At 34.9% G+C, this 27333-nt stretch overlaps 1 protein-coding gene across 3 annotated transcripts; it reads right to left on the reverse strand.

The window, feature by feature from the left end:
• Nucleotides 1-2592: 2592 nt before the first annotated feature.
• On the reverse strand, nucleotides 2593-24078 carry LOC142636030 (uncharacterized). 3 transcript variants are annotated; one of them, XR_012844240.1, is made up of 23 exons: nucleotides 23765-24078; nucleotides 20965-21349; nucleotides 19628-19744; nucleotides 19450-19529; nucleotides 18475-18621; nucleotides 18217-18365; nucleotides 18005-18135; nucleotides 17752-17874; nucleotides 16915-16988; nucleotides 14906-15481; nucleotides 14621-14732; nucleotides 14347-14484; nucleotides 13773-14102; nucleotides 12904-13177; nucleotides 11452-12734; nucleotides 10631-11033; nucleotides 9623-10551; nucleotides 9466-9531; nucleotides 9258-9383; nucleotides 7344-7588; nucleotides 5995-7232; nucleotides 3783-3992; nucleotides 2593-3401 (listed from the first exon to the last, which is right to left on the reverse strand). XR_012844240.1 is itself a non-coding variant. In XM_075810097.1 (22 exons), exons 1-22 carry the CDS (start codon nucleotides 23896-23898, stop codon nucleotides 3892-3894), a joined length of 7161 nt encoding a protein of 2386 aa, XP_075666212.1. In that variant the 5' UTR covers nucleotides 23899-24078; the 3' UTR covers nucleotides 3549-3891. The 3 variants fall into 3 exon arrangements, 2 of the variants coding, with proteins under 2 accessions (XP_075666212.1, XP_075666213.1); XM_075810097.1 differs by lacking the exon at nucleotides 2593-3401 and having other exon boundaries at nucleotides 3549-3992; XM_075810098.1 differs by lacking the exon at nucleotides 2593-3401 and having other exon boundaries at nucleotides 3549-3992; nucleotides 5986-7232.
• Between the last annotated feature and the right edge of the window lie 3255 nt (nucleotides 24079-27333).

Raw genomic sequence — 27333 nt, forward strand, 5'->3', positions numbered from 1 at the left:
TTTCTCCTGCTAGCTAGAGACTGCTTAATCTGTTCGCAATATTGTGATCCAAGTTTTCTAAGTTCCAGAAAGAATATTACAATTTTTATGGTTTATTACTTAATCTACATTTCTTTTTGGGTCATTCTTGGAGCTTGGTGTATTGTCATAATTATACTTTTTTATTAGTTTAAACATTAAGAATAATTATTATGAAACAGACGTTATATATTTCAAATTATATTTTTGTAGAGTTTGTGCGAGTCCCCACTCTCCACCTACTGTGGTATCAAATAATGGAGATTGCTTGAATGATTTTTTCATGTATCCTATTTTATAATGTCGATATGAATCAGGTGGTGGTTGTTTGACTTCCAATAACAATCACTATATTCTTCCCTCTCTCTCTCTGAAATGCATGTGAAATAAAAACGTAAATTGTAAAGTACCATATATTTCTCCACAGGTCCACATTGATTATGCTTAAAATTAATGCATGTTAGTATGCAACACAGTACACGTGTAGAGTATGTAGTAGTATATACTATATAGGATAATACGTACCGCCATATATCTATGTCTAGATTCTCTATCTAGTAATATATTATAACAGATCGATGTGTAGTGAAACTTTATCTCCATGTTTCCACATGCATTCCTACAGGAGAAGATAAAAATTGTCCACTCTTTCTTTTTTATGTGATCACATTCACTTCACATCGATCCCCCAAATTAAAATGCATGGCTACCTTAGCTCCAACCAATTCTTTCGTTCACCAAACCTTTATTAATTTGTTTTTGGATTGCCAATCCAAATTCACTTGTCTCCATCCCAGTAGTGTTATCATTACCAACCTTTTGCATGACAATAATTTGGGCTACGGTGATTGTTATCGTCATCTGTCATTTTCATCTCACCAGTCATCACATGCCAGAAGAAACCCATCTTCATTTCTCATCATTATTATCCCCTGAATATATGTCACATCACTTCCTCACTTGTCATCGCCCGCCATCAACAAATCATGGGCCACATTCCAATTCTTTAAACAATAAAAATATAAGTCTTCCTATCAAAAAAATAAATAAATAAATAAAAATATAAGTCTAATTAAACATCTAATATCCACTTATTAATCATGTTAAATCATTATCATTCTGAACGAACAAGAAAAACTTTGTTGCAGTCAGAAAATCAGCAATGAAATGAACGTACAAAAATAATTTAGATTATGTCACAAATGATGTAAGTTTAGTAAAATATAAACAAAAATAAAGACTGTAAGACTTAACAATAAAGAAATACAAAAGAGTAAAAGCTTTCATTATATTGAATAAATAATTCATAAAAATTGACAAATTAAAGATGATGCAAATTATAGGACAAAAGCAAAATAAATGAAGTGGAAAAAAATGCTTTGAAATATTATATGATCGTAAAATATTTATTATGTTAAAGAGAAAATGTTATAAGACTCTTATAAAACTCCATTTATGTTTGATGGTATTGAATGTTGAATGAGTAAGAAGCAACGTATTCATGAAATAAAAATGTTAATATATATTATATATATGGAAAGTTAAAAATACCTGAAAAAGAAAGATTTGAAATTAGAAAATTCGCCTAAATATAGGAATGTCCCTTATTGATAAAAATGATGAGAAAAAGTTGTTTGAGATAGTTTGGCTATGTTCAAAACAGAGCAAGTCAGTGAGAGTGAATTTATTCAAATTGAGGAAAACAAAAAAAGATGAAAACCAAGAATATCATTAGTAAAAATAGTAAAAAGTAGTGACATACTAATTAAAAAAGTAACAAAAATTATATATAATAGAATGGTGAAAAAAAATACATGTGACTGATCATAACTAATCTGTTGGGAGTCCATACCAATTCACAAAAATTAGGTCATGATAAGAATGACACATGTTTGCTTTTGTTAGTTGAGGCTTGTTTGTTGAACTTATTTTCATCCTAACAAAAGAATGTTAATAAATAGAAGAAAATAAGTTCATTCCAACGCACACCACCCTCCAATCAAGAGCCTTGTTCTCCTTTTATTCTTCTTATATATCTAATATTTTCAGTTATAAGCCTGGCCATCCCACAAAATCCAAATAAAGCTTGAGAGAGAGAGAGAGTGAGAGAGAGAGAGAGAGAGAGATCTTTTTTTTTTTTTTTTTTTACTAGATGTGCCTTGAGAAGCCAGATTGGACTGAATCATTGATACCCAAAACACTATCACTGCCAAACTATTAGGGATATTGCCAGGGTAATATAGAATTACAGAAATAAGTCAGCTTTGCTTTATTTTCCTTTTTATTTTTCGATGAATAAGTGAATTTAATCAATCAGAAGAAACAAAGAGATGAAGTACGAAATTTAAAACTTGAAAAGAAACAACACAGCAGCAGTGCCACTCTTAACTAGCATAGTTCTCATCAAAAAAAAACTCACATAGTAGAACATAAGCCAGATGAAATGAAACACATTATATTTTCTTTTTCCTCTCTAAGTTATCATACACAGGTTTCTTCATGTTTCTTAGAAAGATCATAAGCACGTGTATCATAATCATGTCCTATGATACAACTTTATTACGTGTGATAATCTTTTAGTGAACAATAATCTTTTGATGAACAATAATAACACGACATCAAGTCCTGATAGTCAAATACATAAATTCTTCAAAAATAAAATAAAAATATTTTACTTAACTTGTATTTCATACATATCTTCTCTATTTTTTTCTGTGAAAGCATCAGAGAGAGAGAGAGAGAGAGAGAAAGAGAGGAAAACGAGTCAGAATACAAGTATATGAACCTCTCATAACAATTACCGTAAGTTTTTACTAACAAAATGAATGTTCTTTGCACTCGTATGTCATTCAATATATTTCCAGTGAACCTTTTACTTCTTCCTGCTATAGGCTTGAGCATATCCTAGGTCCTGTAACAAGCACAATGCTTCTAAGCATTGGAATTAACAGGCAATTTTCTTCCTCTACTCTCTATTGACTATGCAAACTTTGTGTTGTTTTTTCACAGTTTAATGGCTAACGAAAGGCTCAGGAGCAATGATGCTAACAGTAATGGAGATCATAGAATCCATTATGTGACCATCTTCACTTCAAGCATGAATCTGAATGACAATAATACACTACAATGAAAGCAGGCATCCGCAATAGACAATATGGTAACAATTATGGGCCCCACCCATTGACAGACTATGTCAAGGAATTTTATATGGACTTCCAGGAAATGGTCAAAAAGGATTCCCGAAATTGGCAAGGCACTTCAGGACCCAATTGCAACTTGAGGGCCAAGAATTCCAAAAATGTTTCTTCAGTATCTTCGCATGCAAAATGTTGAAAAGTAACCTGCTGCCCAGCCATCACTAGCAGAAGCATGCTGCTTTATCCCTGTAGTGAACCACAGTTTAATCAACAATTCCATTCAGCATGTGTGCGTGTGTGTGTGTGTGGGGTACCAAGTACACTTTTTCAGACAAATCAATCATACTTTCAAGGCCATCTGAAACTAATGCTACTGCATTATGCATGACACAATGAAAGAAAATAAGTTTTTGCACTATGAACCAATAATTACATCCTTGCATAAACTTTTTTTTTTAACAGTTACATATTTACATCTACTAAAAATAAGTAACTTTTACAGTACCAGCTGTCAACAAACTGTTTTCAATTTTATGTATCAGAAACCCGATGAGAAATTAATCTGTAACAGTTGGTGGCCCTGATATATGTGATATGTGGATAATGCCAGAGGGTTCCACCAATTACCTTACTGTTGGTGCACCAAGCCAGCCTAAACTCTCCTTTCCAGTTCCTGGAAAGTCAGCAATGATAGCAAAGCTTCACTTTCTGAACCAGATCTTTAGAGAGGTCAGAATCAGGCTTCACCCCCGTCGTGAGAGCCCACAGATTTGTCCCTCTTACTGTGATGTTGATGGATCTGATCTCGTGATGCACTAGTTGAAGATGCTGATGGAACTGACAGAAGGGGAAAAAAGGACTTGTTAGAGAGGTCAGAATAAAATTTTAACCGGCCAAGTCCAGCAATTTAAGACATCAAAAATTAAGGAATCAAAAGGATTAACTTAAAACATTAAGTGTTCCTTTTTTTTTTCTTTCTTATAAGTAAAATTTTCTATTGATGGGCTGTTTAGACAAATCTTCATCTCAGTTCCAATTGCAAACAAATGTTTAGACATTAGATTTGTAATAAGATTCCGGTAGTCAGCTGCTGGACATTGAAAAGACATATAATCATGTTAAATGAGATATTCTCCTTTATTTCTTACAAAGATATGGATTTGAGGAGAAATGGAGGGCATTGATAGGCTCATGCTTCATTTTGGTTAGATTCTGTGTCCTTATTAACAGTAGTTCAACAAGATTATTTAACAGCACTAGGGGCTTAACACAAGGAGACCACTTATCACCACTTCTTTTTACATTTATCATGTAGTCACAAAGTAATATGATAGATAAGGCAGCTGTAGCAGGTTGCTTATCAGCTTTTGTTGAGAGGAGAAACAAATGATGCAGGTAGCAAGAAATCAATTTCAATTTCAATTTATGTTATGACATTGGACAAAGAAAAAGAAACCAAATCAGATTTAGAATTCCTGGACATCTAGGATTTGAAGAATTTGGGTTATTGTTTGCTTAGAAAAAAGCTAGGAAAAAAAAAATTAAGCAATCTATGATTTCTTATCCCAAAAAAAAAAAAAAAAAAAAAAAAAAAAAGGAATAGTAGAATTTGGGAATGAAAAGAAGGGGGAAATCTGAGGTTAGGGTTGGTCCTGGGCTGTGAATGGAATTAAGTATTCCATGAACAATACTTTGGATTTGTGAGTTATTTGGGGCTATTCGATTGATGGAAGGCTTTGGGTTCCTGAATTTTTGGATTTTACACAATTTTAAAAAAGGTTGTGCCCAATACACAAAGCTTCTATTTTTGCAGGGTTTGAGAGAGGTTATTGGTAGACAGTCTTACTATTTTTTTGAAGTTGGTTCCCAAACTCGAACCCTCGACCTACCGCTTTTGGATTTTAGGGTTCTAAATGCGACAAACCATTGTGTGGCTTGCTAGTTTTCAAGTTGCTAGGAACTTAAGGACCAAAAAAAAACAAGAAGAAGAAGAAACCTTTCGAAGTATCACACCTCAGGAAGGCTTTAACACATAAAGCTCAAACAAACCTCCATAGCTTCTAAAAGTTTAGAACTTATTTTTCTCCTCTTGAATTGAAGGCATTACATCCATACAAATGGACTACCAACTGTTATTACTAATAAAAATTGGACTTATTAAAGTTTTGGATTTTAGGGTTTTAAATGTGACAATCAATGTGTGGTTGCTAGGTTTCAAGTTACTGGAATTTCAAAGATGAAAACAAAAAACAATCAAAAACACTCTTCTAGGCATCACACCTAGGGAAGGTTGTAACACACAAACCTCAAACAAAATTTCATAACTTCTGAAAGTTAAATAGAGAGTAATGTGACAGACACAACACCTTGTACTCACACCTCGGAGGGCATATCATAGCCTCAGCTAGGTGGTTTTGATAGGTGGGCAACAGCAGGCTATGTTGCCCATTTGAAGTGGATGCCTATATGGAAAAGTTGAGTTGGTGGCTTGATGGTGGTCTTATGCTTGCATTGGACCTGTGGTTATGGCCTGAAACTGCCAGGTTGCAGGCTAATGTGTGTTGTAGACAGCATATGCAGTGTTGTGCAGTGGCAACTTTGCTTGGAGTTGGCCAAGGCTTATGTGCAATGGGTGTGTTGGGTGTGCACAATAATCTCATAATAAAAAATTGGAAAACGAAAACAACCATACACTATGCAGAAACCAAAGCTATTGCCAGTGAAACATATACCAAGAGTGAACTTATGACTCTGCTGAAACTCTATTTTCCTCTATTAGAATAGATGTATAAATGTATAATACCTAAAATAGAGCAATTCAAGGGAATACCTTACATACCTTTTCTTGTTTTGGATGGCTTTATGCCACCACTTACATTTGATGATGATGAGAAAGGTCTTTTGGCAGGCAAAGGTTTCATTGATGTTTCAGACTTCTTTGAAGATATCAGAGAAGAGTAAAGAATAGCATCAACAGCATCACGTTGTTTTTTCCTTTTTGCAATCAAATCCTCAGCAGTGCCAGTTTGACTGGGCACTTTATCTCCATCATTAGCATCCCTCTCCTTAAAGCTGCCTTCAGGTAAGGGAATTGCAACTTCCTGATTTTTCTGGCTTCTATCACCATCAGAAGATTTCTTCAGTCTTTTTGACACTTGTGATTTCAAAAGGTTCTGGCTATCACCCGATTCTCGTTCAGAGTGATCCAAATTACTCCTAGAATTTTCAAATTTATCTTTTCTTTTGCTTATATGTGTATTCCCCAAACTGACTTTCTTTTCACTACTCTCTTTGCCCTTTCTTCCACCATCTGTAACTTGTTTCCCTGAGATTGACGACTTGACATCCTCAGAGGTTCTGTTGCTACCATTTGTAACTGAAGAAGAAGAATCAGTCTTCACAGGGAATTTGCATTCATCTCTGGCACTTCTTCCAGTACTTGGGATATTTTCTCTAATTGCTGGAAAATCTTTTTCATCTCCTATACCCCTTTTCTTACTGTGATCAGCACAGCCTACATATTTCATTTTCATTTCAATGGTTTGCTTTGCAATGCTCTCATTTTGTTTTGCATGCTGGCTAGCATCTTTAGCCTTTTCAGCATGCTTATGCTGTCTTGAATGCTTGTCCGAAATTCCTGGAGCAGCATTTTTACAAAAGGCTGTTTTAAACATGGACTTGTAAGGTGTTTTAACTGAAATAACCAAATTTCTCTCTTTAGCATTCTTTATAAGAGCAGCCCAGTTACGGTTTGTCTGCAAAGTTCTGGCATTACCCAAGATCCAGAGCGAGAGTTTGGCTCTTGTCAAAGCAACATTCATCCTTCGTACATCAGCAACAAACCCGATACTGCTTGAGTTGATCCCAAGTGCAGAAGTACTAGGATCCCCTGCTCTAACAGTGGAAAGTATGAGTATATCAACCTCCCGACCTTGAAAACCATCAACAGTATTAAATTCCATGTCATCTATAACAGAAGATCCAAATGCACTTGAAAAACGAGATCGTAAAAGTGATAGTTGAGACTTGTATGGAGTTATGATACCAATTCTTCCACCTACAAATTCAGATGGGTACCTAAGCAATATATCAAAGTAGAAAATTAGTACCAACAAAACAAAAGGCTTGTAATGAAGAAGTTTGTGTACCTCTTCTTGAAAAACAATGTATTTAAAAGGGTTTCTGTACCTTTTCTTGAAAAACCTAAGTACTTCAACTGCAGCATCAGCCTCATGCTCATTGTAAAGGGACAACGCACCAGAATTCTTACCACGATGCTCTTGTCCGTCAACAATGTCATAGAATACATATGGTCCCAGGCCCTCAATTTCATGAAATGGAGCTGACTTGCTAGACATTTTATCACCATTTAGCAACTTTCTGTCATAAAAATGCAGAGAAGGAAACCTACATATTTCTGGGTGCATCCTATACTGCAAAAAAAAAAAAAAAAAAAAACGAAGAAGAAGAAGAAAAACTGTCAGTTAAAGTTTTCAAATTTCCCAAAAGGATAAAAATTACTTCCCACCTCACCCCAAAAAGGGCCTTAAAATTAGTAAATAATATGAGATTAAAAGCATTTGAAAAAAATAAAATAAAATAATAAAAAAACCTAGATAACATGTATCAGATAGCAATGGTATGGGCAATCTTGTAGTAAAATAAATGAAAGGTAAGAATCAAGCAACAACTTAATGAGATAACAATCAACTGACACAGCCATTTGTTTGACAGACTCAACTTTGCTAGTCTCAAAGGACACAAATATTGATAAAAGATTTTTCATGGGAAATTTAGGATCAGGAAATAGGAAAAGAGAAACATCATGAATACACTGACAAGAAATATATGGATTAGTAAACAAAAGCCATAACATAGTTGGCTGCAAGTCTAAGTTGCAAGACTAGTGTGTGATAAGTTACCACTTCTCCCAAAAACTTACTTTGTTAGGAACGGATGAATTTAATCATTGAACCATTATTCATACACTTTCTCTCACATGTGGGCCCAAAGTCCCTCTTAATAAGTGGGCCCAATACATGGTATTTTTAACTTTTTTAAATGAGAGGTAGAATGAAGACAGGTTTCAAACTCAAGATCACTTGTTTTAATATCATGATATATTTCACTTGTCTTAAAACTTGAGCTAATAGGAAATGATGAATTTAATCATTTAGCCATTATTTGAATGGTGGGGAGTCAGCTTACCACCTTCGGCTGCATTATTCAATGGCTTGAGATATTTGGTCAATTGTGTTGACCTTATTCAAACCTAGGAACTCCAGCTCTGATTACATGATAAATTACCAATTGTCCCACCCCCAAAAGCTTAAAATATTAGGAAATGCTGATTTTGATCATTTAATCTAATAATAACTATGTATTATAACAACATTTTTTATTTTGGATAACTATGAATACAAAATTAAAGGATCTCATAGAAGCACACAGCAACAAGTGCCCTAGTAGTTATTCAAGTCAAGAGACAAGACTAATAATGAAAAACTAAAAGTGATTTAGATCAAGAATGATAACAAAAACTAACAGCAATGAAAACAAAGAAACAACATATTCAACCAAAAAACTCTATGCATAATTGACACTCGCTATATTTATGTCCAAATGATCATGTGGTTGAACAAAGCATTGGAGCCAAAATATAACTCCAATCTGCTCTCAAGATAAACGAGTACAACAAAAAAAAAAGACCTAAGTTCCAAGGGATTCAGATATATAAGAACATGGCATTCTATTATTACTTTTTTTATGAAATAAAGGACAAATTATATATCAGTATACAATAAGTAGTACCTTTGGAATACCTATCAGAAATAAAATAAAATAAAAATTTAGTACCCTTGGAATCATTATATGACCAAAGGGGGGAAAACCCTTTTTGATAAATCAATAGTATTTGATATAAACTTCAAAGATATCAAAACATATCACCCAGTAAAGATTGTTGCAAAAGCCAACTTTCATTACTAAAGCACTTTTTTGTGCCGAGGTCCAATTACAGTAACACTCCTAAATATGGCGTATATTCATTCGATCACGAAAATTAAAATACGGATGAAGGTAACATTTTGCAATCTACTTCACCTGTTCAGTCAGCATAATGACAGGATGACCAGCCCTTTGTAATCGCTCAAACATGCTGCATTCATACATGAATTTACTTGCAACACTAGAAAGAACTGTTGCAGGAAGTTGCTTTGGGTCGCCAACCTTAAACGATAGATTGTAAATTTCAGGACCATTCTTGTCATGACATAAAGGTTTATAAACTAACTAAGTTGATGGTCCTCACCATAATACATTTGGTCCCACTTGACTTTAAAAGCTGAAGAGGAATCAGAGTAGCAGGTTCCAAAGCCTGTAGTGGTAAGAAGCAATGCTTAAGACAGAAAAGAGAGCAGTACAAGTAATAAAAAGACAATAAATTCAGCAGAGAAAAGACATTTTACTTGAGCAGCTTCATCAATCACGACGGCATCAAAAAGTGTACGCTCAGATGGACTGCCAAATTTAATATTTGACATAGATTCAGAACACACTCCATAGAGGTCTCCACCACAACCACTTAATGTAGTGACCACAATTTCAGCTTCCCGTAATATAGACTTCCGAAGCTTATGTCTGAGAGCTCTGGTTTCTTCATTAGCTTTCTTCTCCTGTGACTGAACATTGCTAAGATCTTTATAAATTTGCTTCTTTTGTTCATAAAGTTTTCTTAGCTGTGACCCTATTTCTGCATCAGACATTTCTTTCCCATCATCCCCCTTATGAGTACCATCTTCCAAAGAATTCTTAAGATCAACAATTCCATCCCTTAAGTTAGCACGCTTAGCTTCATAGAACCTGATACGATCCACTAATTTCTCAAGATTAGAACGTAATGCCATCGAAGATTCCACACTTAAATCATTCTTTTCATTGCAAACATTCATCCTCTCTTCCACCAAACGTTGGTCAACAAGTGTATCAATAAAGAATGGTAGTGAATTTGGATGGACTGTTTTCACATTCCCCACCCTTACAAGATATGGCTTGTACATCTTTCCATCACTGCCATAAAGGCCTTGACTAGAAATTCTCGATACCAGCTCATCAACTGCGGCATTTGACTGAGCACAGATAAGAACCCTTCCTCTTGCAGAACTTTCCATGGAGTTAGAATTCCTTTGAACATCCTCATGCAATTGTCTGGCCAAGGCTGCATCTTGCCATGCCCTTGCCATTGCAGCAGTCTCACTAATCTGTGGTCTTGACCAGAATGGCTTACTATGTGTTTTCAAACTACCATCAAGAGAATTTTTTGCATTACCTGTCCTCTGTAAAGGTGAAGCAAGCAAACCACTGACAATGGCCAAAATAGTACGCGTCTTGCCAGTACCTATAAACAAAGACAATACATAAGTCACAAAAAGACAGAAAATTATGAAATCTGCAACAAACCAAGGTAAATCAGATACCCGGAGGACCCTGAATAAGAGATAATTCAAAATCTTTCTTCAACTTAGGTGATCCAACAGCAACACTGATAGCTTGAAGTTGACTGTCATTGAAGGATGATTTCAGTATTTGCTGCAAGGGTTGGGCCAGCTTACCCAGATTCACTTCCTTAGATACATGAGTACCAAGAGAATCATTGACAGGATTTAAAATCACTGGAAATATAGGAATGCCATTAATTGATGATAGTGCCTGAAACTCTCTAAGTTGAGGTGTAATGCTCATTACGCGACATGCATGCCATTTACTACGATCAATGAGGTTCTTTCTAGCTTGATTTGAACGTGAAGAACCATTTTGAAGATAGAACCTGATAACTAATATGGTTAACCTTCTTTTATTGTCTCTTTCACGCCTTTCCACCTGAAAATATACAGGTGCTTTAGCAAAATGATGTAACAGATGGAAACAACAAAAGTATATATACAAAATATCATAGCATAAACATTCAAAAATGGGCCATTCATGTGTAATAGTTAATTTCATAATATGCGTCTTGAACATGGAACTTAGATCTAACTTCTAACTTAAAAGCTGCTTTAGCAGTATGACCAGTCAGATAGCTTTTGGATCATAAACTGTAATTTCTAGAAACAATTAAAGTGTCAATGTTAAGTGGGTTGCACTCAGTAACCAATTAGGGAATAGAGTTATTGTGGTTGCTTTAAAATTTAAGTGATTAACAAATAAATTGGTTAATCCTGGTTTATCCCCTACATTATCATATGAAACTCTCGCCCAACTCTCCCCAACAATGTTATGAGAAAATGTGATGGCATACCTTTCCAATCATATGAATATCATGGGAAGATTTTTGCAAAGGCTCCTTCGTTAACAAAACAAGGTCATTTTCTGAAAAGGTTCTAGAAGCTGCAGAATCATTGTCATCATAAACAAATCGCACAAGATGAAAATCATCAACTCTCTCAACCGACATCACTGATAGACTGCCAACATACATCTCTTCCCATGAAGACATTTCCAGAAAGGAACTATTTAATTGTGCTTTAAACTCCTCCAAAACCAGTGGCCGAAAAATCTCCATATACTGTTCAGGTGATTGAAAACACACAGGAACCTCCTTTAATTTGCTAACAGTTCGAGTCCCATCTTCACTTGCTGATGCTAATCCAACAGTTGCAAAGTAATCAATTTCCAAAATGGGTCTATACCAGTCATCAAGTCTTGGTGGCTTGAACCTTTTCACTCCAGCCTCCAGTCTATGAAAACGGCCAAATCTACTTTCAAATGGTGATTTAAGTTGAATAACTTGCCGTTTAGGAAGAGAAGTGGACTTTGACAAAACTGACTGCTGAATTCTTGCAGATTTTAGTGCCAACTCAAATGGATCTTCACTATCACGTACAATCTGTTTCAAAACAGTATCACTTGTCTTAGAAATAATTCTGTTGCAATTTAGAACCATTTTATTGGAACTGACAGCTTCATCTGAGTTCTTCAAATTAATTCTATTCTGGGACAAAACAGAATTATTTTCATTGTGTTTGGGGTATTCTGTTTTCTTCTTATTGTCTACCCCTTTTGATTTTAGGAGAGAAGCAGGTGCTGGTTTGCCTTTTAATTCGTCAATGTCCTTATTCTTAGAAGCAACCAAACAATCAGTAGCATCTTTTTGCTGAAAAGATTCCAACAAATCCATAGAAGTGCCAGTCCCAGCAACCTTCTCCTTTTTAGGGTCAGAATGCGGTGAGCTCCCGGGAACCAGAGGCTTGCCATCCAAAATGCAGTGACCTGTCTCAGTATCAGGTAGAATGGCCTCATTGGGTGATATTGATTCCTCTGTTTCACTGTCAGAAAGAACAACCAAATTTTCTTTATCCTTTTTGTAAGATCCTGTTAGTGACTCCAAGATCTCCACATCACTATCATCCACAGAAAGAGGCTGCACATCTGAAACTAAACTCTTTTTCTCAAAAGACAAGGTTTCAGGAAATAAAGATGTTGACCTAAAGGCGGTGTTTTCAATGTTACAAGATGCCTCCTTAGATAAGGAAACAGAAAGGCGCGAAACTTGTTCTGTCAATTCATCCGTGGCAAAGTTATCTAAAATCAAGAAGGCATAAAAATATCATGAATAATTATCGATCAAAAATAAAAATAAAAATATCATGATACATTAATGATGACTTTTGATGCTCAACAAATAATAATAAAAAACTACATCATATATTATGCCTGTGTGCAAATGTTCATATATGTACTAAAAGCTCACCACGTGATATTAGATTTTCAATGGCCTTGATTGTCATTGTAGCAGTGTCACTACGTGAACCTCTGAGGAAAGTCAGCAAAGTAGTAACTGTCCGTTTCCAATACACAATTATGACTTTAAGTGATGAGTTCCCCCAATCCATTAGGTAATTTAGCCATGAGAAGTCATATAAACTTTCCACCAACATTCTGGAATCCCCAAGCTTTTTACCAAATGATGGGCAAATTATTTCAAAAATAACAGGGAGGATCTCCAGTAAGCGGACGCAAGTCATCTGAAAACACAGACCACGAAGTAAGACTGCCTTCCCAATGAAAACAAGCTCTCATGCATCAGACTGACTAATAGGGCAGAGTTGATGTATATTTTTATTAATTTATTAACTTTTTTTTTGATAAGTAATCAGAAAGCTTTTATAAATGAAAGAAAGAAAGTCATACAAGAAGTTCATGATGATGAACAATAAGAGAAAAGCTACTAGGAAACTAAGCTAAGGGAGGACAAAAACACAGAGAGAGAAGAGCAATTAGAAAACCCCCTAATTTATTAACTTCCAACCAGAAAATGAAACAGCATTTGAAGAAATTTTTAGGGGAAGATAAAAGGACAGCAGTAAGCTCTTTATGAACAAAGTAATATCCATTGTACATTAAACCACACAAAAGAACTGATCACCACATAAAAAGTATGCCTACACACATACTAGTGCACGCACACACGAAGGAAACAGATGGCTAAAAATAAAATGCCATTAATGACAACACTGGCACAATGCATATGCTTTAAAAAATAAATAAACCAGAGTTTGCAAGTATTAGAAACAGAACTTTCTAAGACAACCATTTACAAGTAGAAAGATTGCAGAATACCTGACAAAAACTGTGATCAATAAATGCTTTCCCTTCTAACAAGCACCTCTTAATAGGAGGCCACGCAATTTCTGATAGTAAGCAAATGAACTTTTCCCATGATTTTGAGTCAACATTTGAAGAATGCTCATTGACATTCACAGGCAATGAATCAAAGACAATTTGCCTCAAAAATCCACCTTGGGAAGAGAACCTTGCAATATTTGAACGATCAGATGAATTTTCTGGCATATCTGGGGCCGATAAATCCCCTTCTTTGAGCAATTTGCATAGAACGAAGAAAAAATGTTGTAAACTCTGAAACTTTACTAAAACACAATCCAGTAGAACCTAGAATAGTGCAAACAGCAATGTTAGGAACAACATGATAAGGATGATTATTTTGAAAAGTCATGACTCATCACCCTTAAAAGGGCATTCCAATAAAATATCATCACTTATCTATACATGGGTGTGCACTTAGTTTAACACGTGTGTGTGTGTGTGTGTGTGTGTGTGAGAGAGAGAGAGAGAGAGATCTAACTCAGACAACCATAACATTATTTTCAAGAGCTTGCTGAAAAGAATTCTTTACCAGTTTACAAGAATGTCTCAAGCCCAAAAAAATGGCAGACAAAGAATAACCATTAGAACAAAGAAACTTCAAGCCGCAAGAAAGACCCCGTGTATTGGAAACTTGTTCTAAGATACACTTCCCAAGCTGCCTCACATTCTGCATCAAACCAAAATATATACATGTATACAACTCTTAGCCAAATGCCAACTACAGGAGTTGCAAAGGAGAAAAATTTATCTCTTTAACCACGGATGTAAATGATGGGTGAGATATTAGGGATTAATTGACGTACATCATTAGGATCAATGAGTGAAAGGATCAAGCTTTCACCCATCCTTGGTTCCCAAGTCCACTGCTTCCGTAGTTCTCCTTGCCCCACTTGAACAACAAAGTGTGCAGTTAGCCTGTAATACACCTCTCATGAAATTACTCAAGGGACTAGCTCCTTACCAAGATATTCATTGCTTCATAAGCAATGAACTTAAAATACATGGTTCTTTGATACACCAACTTATATAGAGGGGCCTCTCTACAACATAAAATATATATCGAAAAAGAGTAATGAAATGCTAACAACCTATTGAATGTTCTTACTAAAGGAAGACACATTGATGATACTTTTACAGAGTTTTTTGACTCCTTTCTCTCTCCACCATCATCAGAACCAGTTGGAATTGTCCAACCAAATGAATTGGAGATCACTGTAGGAGAGGATGAAAGCCAAGTTCTCACTGGAAGTGCCATTTCTTCACTACTTTCCGGTTCAACCATTGGAAAACGAGATCGGGCCCAGAAAACAGCCTTGGAAAATGATATTGGAAAGACTGAAGGATCAATTTCAACTAGAACATCAATCCATAACATGGGTATGCACATCCATTCCCTAAATTCCCGAGAACTAATTTTACTCTGTGCACCAAATTTACTCCAAGAACTATTGTCCTCCTCTTCAACATCTGGAACAAATGGTTCGGCATCATTCAAATCATTAGACATGCTTCTATCAATGCTCCAAGGTGTGCAGCTATTCAACACCGAGGTTATAAGGGCAGCAGCATCAGACACTATAATGGTTTGTATAAGATCAAAAGCAGGTTGCCTTAGAGAACTGTGGAGTGAAGAATCCTTCAGGGATGACACAAGAGAAGGGCCCCTGTCCAATAAAATTGCAGAGAAATGAATCATACAACTTCATCTCTATCCACAACTTTGTCCAATGCCAACAAAGTTATATATACAAATATCATCAAACTAACGTATTATTTTAGAAATCATTAGCAGTTATTATCAAAACCTTCAACCTCCAATATAATACACGAGTTTCAGGACAATACCAAACATCATTGTGGAGAAGGGATTGCAATGAATGTGTTAGGAAGCTGACCTTTTATATAATAAAGTTTTTTAACAAAATTATTTATCTCAGTAACACTTTAAAGTTAAGACAAAATTTTAATATACTTATTCACATTTGAGTTCTTAAGGAATTGTATTCTATAAGCCAAGAACCTTATAGCTCAACTAGCACCTCCTAGTGTTTCCAATGGAGACATCGAAAGTTCAAATCCCCCCACCCCCATTGTAACTATCAAATTATCAAAAAAATAAGTTGTTTTCTATAATTAAGTTGCCTCATTTTCATTGTTTGTAATGTTGGAAAGACCAGAACATGCTAAAAAAATTAAGACAAAGAAAAGAACATAATAGACAAAGAAACATGTTAGCATGCCAATAGGAGCTTAGCATTCCAATTGATGGGTAAAATGTTATTATGACCGCTAATTTGAGATTTTAATAAGCCTGTTCACACATGATGCTTATATCCTTCCTATTGGACCATCTCAGTTTTAAGCTGGTTAGATAGGAAACCTGTTGGTTAAACCAAATATGGCCCATTTTGGACAAGCTGACCATCAAGTCAATATATACTAGTTATTAGTAGTTACCATGTCTATCGATCATTAATGGGCTTAAATGAATGCAACATTCAGGAAAAACAGTGAAATGATGACTGCTTTACCCAATGCAAACGTTATTTTCTTCCAAAAACTCTCCACCTCTGTAGAGATATTCTTCTTTATATGAAAGTCTTTCATTTCTACTCTCCTAGTCTTAGCCACCAACATTTACCCTTGATGCAAAAAAAGGAATGCACAAACTCTATTCCATTTCTTTTCTCTCCAAATCTGTTATTCATTATTTAATGATAAATTGCCCAAGCAAGTCTTTGGAAAAAAAGTTCACATTCCAACAACAAACATTCTTATGATGAGTAATTAAAATTTATTTAAGAAAATAAAGGCAGGCACACCCTAGAACATTGAAGGTATACAAGATAAAACAAATTTATAAAATAAAAAATAATTAATTAGTTTTAAATTTTAAATTTAAAAAATATATATTTAAAAAAAAAACCCAACCAAAGAAACAAACAAAAAAGAATTAAGAACTAAAGTTACAAAGTTCTAAATACTCCCAAGAGTGAGAGAAAAAAAAAGATACTAGAATATGACACACTCAACCAATGACCTTAGAAACACCACAAATTAAAATCATAACAAGTACAAAACAATTAAGATTACATACCACATATGTGCACATTCGAAGGGTGGGCATGGCGGGTTCATCTTATAACCTCTGTGTATAATTAGAAGTGCTATCTGAAAATAGAATCTTGCATTAAATAGCAACATAGGTGAGCCGAAACAACACAAACCATCGATTGATATTGATATTGATATTGATTACACCTTTTTCAAAAGTTGAAAAAAAAAAAGTATAATCAATATATTATACAACAACAATATCGATACTACTTATCCAAAAAACAACAACAACAACAACATAATACTAATAATGGCCACATATGGTAATCATTTGACAATCTAGAGGAAGAAATTTTTTTTTTTTTATATAAGTAATAAAGAATTATTGATATAAAAAATAAAAAAAAAAAGACACCCTAGTACACAAGGAGTATACAGGGGTGTACATATCAAATACAAAAATTACATGAATCAAGTAAATCCAAAACTGAAGAAAAAGGTTGGTTTCTCCACATTGAGAACCAGTCCAATGAGGTTCTGAAAAATAAAAGCTTGAGATCAAGCATAAAACGCTCATTGTCTTTAAAAAACCTACTATTTCTTTCCTTCCAAATACACCACATCAAACAATGAGGAACAACAATTTATATATCTCCATTACGATGGCGACCAAACCAACCTTGCCAGCAAGCAAGAAGCTCAACAAAGGACATTGGCATAACCCAACAAACTCCAAATAAACCAAAAACCATATCCCACAACTCCAAAGCAACCAGAGAATGAAGGAATAGATGGTCAACAATTTCACTATTACACTTGCACATATAACACCAATCCAAAATGCATAACCCAACAATCTAGAGGAAGAAATAAGAACCTGGCAAGCCTTTTTTCTCGTTAGAACACTAAAGTTACCGCTGACTGGCACTTGATGGAGGAGAAAATATAGAAAATGCCTCCGTTGCTTTTCATGCTCCCCATCTTGCAAAGCTTCAAGAGACTGGATAGATTGGACGCATACATGTCAGTAATGTCAGGAAACTATATCTAACATGTAAAATAGCTCAGAAAACTTGGAAAAATATAATGAATGACTTGAGATGAAGCAACATAATGTTCCACCCACGTGCCTGCAGAAAGGGCTGAAAAAGATCAAAAATGTCTTTATGGCTTTTCTCGTTTCGAGTATGAAAACACTGACCCAATAGAGTGTTGCGCATCACACTTGCAGACAATGTAGACCTCAACCAAAGCTTACAACCTTAAAAGGAATTCCAAAACATCAAAGGACACATTACACAGAATATTAATCTTTGTGATCAGAAAAAGAAGAGGTGCTTACCAAGCATTTCAAAGAGCAGTCTCAAGCAGGTAACCGCATGAGAAAATTCAATTGAATCACTGCTGATATGATTGAGCACAAGGTCAAGAAAAATGGGATAGCGCTCCAATATCCCTTCCTCGAAAGCTGGAGGTTCTAAGAACCCAAGCCTTCATAACAACATGCAAAACTAGCATTAGCAGGGACGGCGGGGGGGGGGGGTGGGGTGGGGTTGAAAGGAATATTTGTTGAAGATGAAATTTAGCTAACAATTCCTACAATGATTTGATTCCAAGCCATATGGATACACGGTCCAGCTTCAATCTTGACCTTGAAGTCCCGAGAGTTGATGGCAAAACTTCGTTCTCCAAAAAGCCTATAAATTTCTTTAGCAAAGGCTGCAAAGGTTCCAATTCTGTTACTCTCCTACGCACAAAGAGAATAACATGAAAAAACTTGATCCAGGATTTGAGGCCACAAAGCAATGGAAAACATTTCATAACCCCCCGGGGGACAGGGTTATCAGAAAGATTAACTAATGATAGAAATTCCAAAGTACATCCTTCGGAACTAGGCTTAAATTTGTGCATCATTTTTAGCCAGAATTGCTAAGATATGAAACTTGGCTTAAATTTCAGATCTCTCACAAGGTAGGTTATTAATCTCAGTTATTTTTTCTTTTTTTCCTTTTTTCCCCCAAAAAGGGGGTTTGAGTTGGAAGGGGTGTTTTGAATGAAAACCAAATAACTCACAATTTCTTATGAAAAACACATAAGCATAAGCTGTGATCCCCTCATTACCAGAAACAGCAGTAAAAATTAAATTTACAGCATAAAAATTTTAAAAATTAATAAATTATTTTGGTTGTAAGCATTAAAATCAGTTCTGTTAAAAATAATAATCAGCTGAAGACACACCTCATAAACAGAGGTCAGTAGCTCGAATCTCCCTTTCCCCCTCACCTTGAGATTATAACTTAAAATTTAAATATATACATATATATATATATATATATATATTAGATTAATTAATTAACTAACCAAAAAGAGAACATAGACCATCAAAACTTGCAATGCCAAAATCCCACCCAAACCAACCCCCAAACCCATTGGGGTCAGCGCCAGACAGAATCCAATAGCAAATTTTATCAGCATAATTATAAAATAAATTAATAATAATAAATAAAAATAAAAAGGATGACAAGAAAAAGGCAAGAGAACCTCAAGGTCCAAATTTTGAAATAAAAAACAGTACCTCAATTTTCCCATAGATCCAGCAAGACAATGACCAACAGAGCGCACTCTTCTCTTGAAAAAAAATAATGCATAAACACCCTGAAAGGAAACAGGTTTACTTAATAAGGAAAAATAAAGTTTAAGAGATAAGTGAAAGCCGTTTGATGAAATATGCAAACGCATAGCCCACTAAATACCGGAAACTGTTGCTGTCCATCCAGAGCCAGTTCATGCTTATTATCAATAGCTTCAATAAACGTTTCAAATTCAGTGAACAATGACTGATCATCCAACAGGACAGGGAACATCAGAACCTGTTATCAGATACACAACAAATTCAGTTTCCTTATCTCAGAATTAAAGGTCTGCAAACAAATCAAAAACATTTCCGAAATTCAAATATGTAATGGGATAACTAATATATAGATACACATAAGTAGTTATATGATACATTGGGTCAGAAAAGCCTAACATAACTTTTTAACTGGTGAGTTACACGCAACCCAGTGAGTCATGAACTCCTATCCCCATCCTCCACTTTGCTCGTACAAGGGAAAGTGGTGCCATTTGAGCTAGAGCTCATTGGCAAAAATCAAACATAATTGAAGCTGGATTTCCACGTAACAAGCCTAAGAGATCCAGCACTATCAGTCTATTACAGATTTATCAATATATTAGCTGAACATATGGCATAGCCTTCAAAAAAATACAATCATTTAGGTAAAGTGCCAACAAAAACAGTTGGACATCTATAATCACCTAATATCTTGTGTGGCAACCAGGTAAAGAAACGAGTGGATAAGTACCTCATAATACATTAGGAGGATCAATTGATGAGGCTTGCATTAAAGATTTCAAGATTTAAGTTAAATTAAAAACTGAAACTCAAAGGAATATTGATACTGTACCAAATTTTAAATCAATCACAGGAGGTAGATCATCAGGGCAGGCATGCAAGAGAGAGAGCACTTAGAGGAACAATAAAAATGGGGCTTGAAAAACCTCAAATAATCAAAGAAATAAATGAGAAGGTAAGAATTCCTCAACAACAAAAAAAAATCCTTTCGCTCAAGGCAAAAATTAAGAGAAGAAAAATAAAAGGGGAAGGCAAAGAGAGATGCAGATATTAGATTTTAGCACTATACGGTCTGATATGGAAGGTTTACAAATGGTCATAACTAGGTAGAATATAATTTTAGGAATGAACCTAGTGTTTGTATAAATTTAATTCATACATTACAGGCATTGTTAGCTGCAAGAAGCAGATCAGATCTGATTTCAGAGGCTTAAAAATGAGACAAAGACAAAGAAGAAGAATGATAATTTCCTGCCCATTATTAAGCCACTAATGAATACCATATACAGTAAATTTTCAACATATGATTCCAAAGAGGACCTGATTGAGTACTTCAACAACAAAAAATAACACAATTTAGTATCCATATTCAAGCCAACACAAACAGTCAATATGATGTCAACTACATTACAGAAACAAGTAAACAAATGGAAACATCAGAAAGAACAACATACATACCTCATACATGACACTAACAACTTCAGCATTATCACGAGCTGGATCATACTCTTCCCGTGCTATTCTTGCAGTGATGTCTCTCAAGTGCTGAGTCACCCTTTCCTCATTAAGACTCCGTAACACATCAAGAAGTGGACCTACTGAACTGAACTCATACTGCTCATTGTACATCTCTAGGGCTTGATGGTGCTGAGAGACACACTGGATGCACTGCCTCGTTTCTTTGGAGATTCTCTTCCATAAAAGCTTGAGAGGAGAATCAGGACGCTCGTCTTTGAAGTAATTGTAGAATGTCTCCAAAAGTGGACCCATTAAATCCCCAGTGCCACACCAGATATGAGTTTCTTTCGGCAAACAAATTAAGAAATTAAACGCATCTGCAAACCTGACATGATAGAGAAAGAATAGCAACTTAACCAAGCGCTAAAAAGGCAACCAACCAAAAATAAATCGATATCATACATAAATTATATCAAAACATGATAAAGCAAGAGAGATTGACTTTTTTTTATAAGTAATAATGCTTTATTGACCTCTCCCAGACCCCACAAAAGTGGGAGCTTTGTGCACTGAGTATAAGCTTTTTAATAATGCTTTATTGAAGATTAAATGAAAACTACCCCCAGGTACCTAGGCAGTGTACTAAGGATACAACAAATCTTCAACTAAAGTTACAAATCCCAAAACTCCTCTTAAGATAGAAAAAGAGTAACGCATGGATCGCAAAAGATACAATTTTAGTCCCATAGATGAATGCTTGATCGCATCAAAAGTCCAAAAGTTTCTCTCCCCCCAAATGGTCCACATAGCACAAGGCATGGGTCCTCTATATATCAACAGAATGATGGTTACCAAAGCCAGGGCCCATCTAGCACACCAACAACTCCACCATTTTCTTCACTTCACCCATTGCCCTCCAAATGGAAAAAACACTGTAGACCACAAATCATGCACTTCACAATGAAGTAACAAATGGCCTATGGTTTCCCCATGCATACACATGCAACACCAATCAACGAGGCATATACACCACTTTTGAAGATTCTCCCTGGTAAGACAGTCCACAAGCAGTTGTCCATGTGAAAAAAGCAACCTTAAAAGGAACTTTAACCTTCCAAATGTTTTTCCATGTAATATAAGGCAAAAACCCATAGTTAGAGCCCTAAAATAGGACTTAACCTCAAATATACCACTCCTAGTAGGGATCCAACATAGCAGGTCATCCTCAACCTTACTAGTTTTAATGGGGTGAAGGAGACCCCTAAAAGAACAACAAAATCCCTACCTCGCAATCATTAATAGATCTGGTAAACAAAATATCCCAATGAAGAACCCCATCATTCCAATTCATATTATCTGCCACAAAAGCCTCTTTATTTCAGGCTATATGGTACAACATCATAAAAGCATCCTTCAAGATTGTATCCCCACAAAATCTAGCCAAAAACGAACTTGTATCCTCACAAACTGTCTTCCACTTTACTAAATGAATTTTAACAACATCCTTGAATCCCCCCCTCAGAAAATCCCATTGTAACTTCTTAAGGCAATGAGCAACACTTACCGGAATGGGAAATAAAGAAAGGAAATAGGTAGCTAAGCTAGATAGGGTGCTCTTGATCAGGTAACTCTGCCTCCTTTGGATAATTATAGCTTTTTCCAGCCTGCTAACTTTCTCTCCATCTTTTCCATAATTGGATCCCAAATAGCCTTTTTACTCTTTTTTTTATAGGTAGATAATGGGGGATGGGAGAGGAGGGGGGGGGGGGGTTTCGAACCATAGACATTGAATACCACAAAGGATGCCTTTACTGCTAGGCTATTACTTGAATCCCCCCGAATAACCTTTATGGTCCGTTTGAATTGAAGGGGAGGGTAGGGGAGTAGAGTAGAATTGGCCCAAAATTAACCTATTTTCAGCAAATTTTACTCTATTCCCCTTCACTCCCCCTCCCTCCCCCCTCAATCCAAACAGGCCTTAGAGTTATACGTAGACCCAAAGGTGATGCCAAATATTTCATGGGCAAACTAGAAACTTTGCAATCCATAATTTCAGCCAAAACTGATATAGTTCTGACCTCTCCTACTGGAATCATCTCAAATCTGCTTAAATTGATTTTTAGGCCAGACACCACTTCAAAAAAAATTTAGAGTATCAGCTGGTAACAAAAGATGCAAAATCATTTAGGGCTTCATTGAAACTTTTGGCGAGTTGTGGCACAAAGATGTGCCAATTTCGGTGGTCCTACCATTACTCGTGTGTAAAAATTGAAGACAACTTTTTTTTTCGATAATCATGTTAAGTTTTATTAAAAAGAAGGTGGAGAAGGAGCAAGAATGAAAGAAAGGCCTAAAGTCCCCTCTAAACACAACCAATAATTCTTACAAGAGATGGGTTTACAACAATTTTTTTTTTTTTTTTAAATACTTGATCTAACTAAACTAACAAACAGTGAACAGAGTTAAAATAATGGCAAAGTGGAGTGGCTCATCCCACAAGAATAAGTGGAGGGCAATACCCATTTTGAGTTAAACACTGTTTTTCTATTTTTTGGTTAATTGGGTCACAAGAACAGAGCTCAAAATATGAAAAAGGTATTGTTCAATGAACACAATTTTGACACTAACAATTTTAACTCTATTCCGACCCAATAAACAAAAAATGATAATAATTAATAAATAAAAAAAGTCTAGAATTGGTACATTCCAAGTTCATTCAGAGAATTGATACATGAAGAGGCTCACAATTGAATCATCAACCAAGAGAAGCAAGAGAGAGAGAGAGAGAGAAGTAACGAACCATTGCTCCTTAAGTTGGTGAAGACGGCGAATTTGGGAGGGGTCGTGGTCATGATCACGATCGTCGTCTTCGTCTTCCTCAATGCCTCTCCAACGCTCCAATAGCTCTCTTCTCGTCGCCAACTTCTTCGACATTTTCTTTCTCTGTCTCCCCAAACCCAACGCAAGCACAGACTGAAACTGAAACTGAAACACACTCTCTGTGTGTCTTTCTAATCTGATATTTGATTACAGAACCAGAGGGTCATGACTACATGAGACCGGAGGAGCAGCATATAGGGCTTCCTATCCGAGCTCTTCTTCTTTTTCTTTTTACATTTTTCACATCTTTGGGCTATCAAAATTTAATCTTTAATTATTATACAAGCCAAGTCCAAACTTGGGTTCGTGGACAAACTCCATAATAGATTTCAGTACATATTGTAGTAAAATTTAAGTTGCATGCTCGTAATTTGAAATTTGATATTTTACTCATATAAATTTAGCTCGTATTTGACATGTCTCGCAAATACGATATGAATACAATATGGGTTTTTATGGGCTAATATTGGGCTTTAACAAGTTTAAGTCATAAACAAGTAGATCTAAAAGCAACGCAATAAAAAATGTGTCATAAACAAGTCAATCTGCATGACACGCAATTGGCACGTTTGACATACCAATTTATTCATATTAACCCAAAATAACTCATTTACCACAATCCATTTAACTCATATAACAAATTATCATTCATTTTATTTTAGATTTTTTAAATGCCTTTTTTATTCAACCTATATCTTAAACTTAAAAAGAAAATCAGAGAGACATAAGCCATTTTATATTTTTATATTTAGCATTTGGCAAGTTTTGTAGGTGTTATATTTTTATTGAACTATGTCATCTTGAATTTGGGTTAAAGTGTATGAACTTATTTTGTGATGTAAAGAGCTTATTTTATAAATGTATGTTATATTTTTATTGAAATATATCATTTTGAATTTGAGTTAAAGTGTGAACTTATTTTGTGATGTAAAGAGCTTATTTTATAAATGTATGTTATATTGTTATTAAACTATATCATTTTGAATTTGAGTTGAAGTGTATGTACTTTTTTTGGAATGTAAATAACTTATTTTCTAAATGGATGGTACTACGTTATGGACTTAATATTTATAGAGTACTTTGATATTATTTTGAATTTTCAGACGATGTGTTTTAAGTATTTGATGTTATTAATAACTTTCAAATTGTATGCTTAATAGGTATTTTGATGTAATAAGTTTGTATTAAATTTGTTGTTTATTAAATTTATAAGAATATTAATTAGGTGCCTTTTTGAAAAGGGTTAAATGGATTGAATTTGTGTCAACCCAACTTATTTAATATTAAGCAGGTTAAAATGGGTTATGTCATATTTGTATCAACCCAACACGGTCCATTTATTAAGAGTGTTAAGTGGGTCACGTCGTGTCAACCCGCTTCATTAATAGGTTGCATTAGGATTGAAGGGTCATGACACAACTATTAAATGAGTGAGTTTTGGGTTGAACCATTTAGTCGAATACCCCTACTTCGACACAATACAAACATGAGAGAGAGAGAGAGAGAGAGAGAGAGAGAGAGAAGCAAATTCACCAATCTCCATTTGAAGCCACCTTTCTCTATTTTGACCCAACTTGTTTAATATTAAGTAGATTAAAATGGGTTATGTCATATTCATGTCAACCCAACATAGTCCGTTTATGAAGAGTGTTAAGTGGGTCATGTCATGTCAACCCGTTCATTAATAGGTCGCATTAGGATTGAAGGGTCATGACATGATTATTAAATGAATGGGTTTCAGGTTGAGACATTTAGCCAAATACCTCTACATCAACACAACACAAACACAAGAGAGAGAGAGAGAGAAGCAAATTTGCCAATCTCCGTTTGAAGCCACCTTTCTCTATCTCTCTTTAATCTTATTGCTAGAACTCCATGGCTAAAAGTGAAACCCTTTTGATTCTCTACTACTAATTTAAATTTGAGAAGGAGATTAGGGTTTTTGTTGGGTTTAGATTTTAGGGTTTGTTAATGGTGAGTTTTCTAAAGGGTTTGTTTATGTTTGTTGCAAGTTTGAGAAAGGGTTGGATTGAAAGATTTAGATATCAAAAGTTTTGGGGAGGGGGGGAGAAGATGGAAATGAGATATAGCTAATGTTTGTTCTTAATTTTTACAAAATTCTCACTTTTTGATCTTGTTTTCTCTTATTCTATTATGTATTTTATGGTTTTGGATGATAGAGACATAAAAGGGGATCAAAAATACATATTTACCCCAATTTTTAATAGAGGTAGATTACGAAACCCTAATTAAGCTAACCTTAGGTGGGTAAAGTGTCAAATTTCAAACCACGAGTAGGCAACTTAAATTTCGATCAAAGTCAAACCACATGTGGGTAAATTGTAATTAGATCTAAAAAAATTATATACTTTTATAAACTTGATATTAAATTATTTAAACTTGTAAATAAATTCTTTAAAAATTTTATATTATTGTTGCCTTCAAAACAAATTACTATGCTTTATAATTCATCAATAAACATGTCATGTTTGGATGAACTTAATTGGTGGATGACGAGCTAAGGCTATTATTCATATCAACACTTACTGGAAAAGCCTTTTTTTTTTTTTTTTTTTTAATCTGGGATAGAAATCCTATTATAACATTATCTAGATGTATGTGTGTAAAACTCTCTCATGAAGACTTAAACTTCGGCACTTATCCCGCATCCCACAAAAATTTATACTTGTGAAAAACCTATTTTTGAATATGTTATATTTATGTTAGTAGGTTGACTTAAGTTAGGAAATAAATATGACAATGTGACTATGTTGCTATAAAGGCTAAAGGGAACTTCCATAATCCCCTTTAAGGGGTTAGGGTTGCATTTAATTGCTATGTTTTTGAGAGCGTGGCAACCTTGAGCTATAGTGAGAGAGTGCACCCCAGGCCCGTTTTTGGTGTTAGGCTAAATCCACGTGAATGAGTGGAGTTGTGTTATTGCCTTTCAAAATGGAAGTTCGACTAATTATATTTTCTCTTTTAAATTAAGGGTCTGTTTGGTTAAAGGGATGAAAAGTGAGAGGATAGAAAATGGTAGAAGGATAAAAAAACTGGGATGATAGAAAAGATTTTAATTTCCCTCCATTTTGTTTTGTTGGGAGTGAAAAAGTGGAGAGATGAATAAAGTGAGTTTGTATAAATTTACTCATATACCCTTATTAAAAATGATATCCAATTAAAACAAAAAAAGTGACAAACAACCAAAAAAAAAAAACACAAAAGAAAGTAAGAAAAAAAAAATATGAGCAAGATACACTAGATGAAGCCTACCCAGTAAATCAAAAAAAAAAAAAAAAGTGAAAAGAAGAGTAATGTACAAACAAAACCCATATGCAAGTGCACATGGATATTTTCATTCATTAACGTTTTCTCTCCATTTTAAGGAGAAAACTTCTTTGTGAGCTCAGGGAGAAAACACTTGAGCCCCACCATTTATTTTCCTTCTTCTCCACCCAACCAAACACACTCGCAAAAAGTTTTTCTTCC

This window comes from Castanea sativa, chromosome 5 (genome assembly GCF_040712315.1).
Source record: "Castanea sativa cultivar Marrone di Chiusa Pesio chromosome 5, ASM4071231v1".
NCBI lineage: Eukaryota > Viridiplantae > Streptophyta > Magnoliopsida > Fagales > Fagaceae > Castanea > Castanea sativa.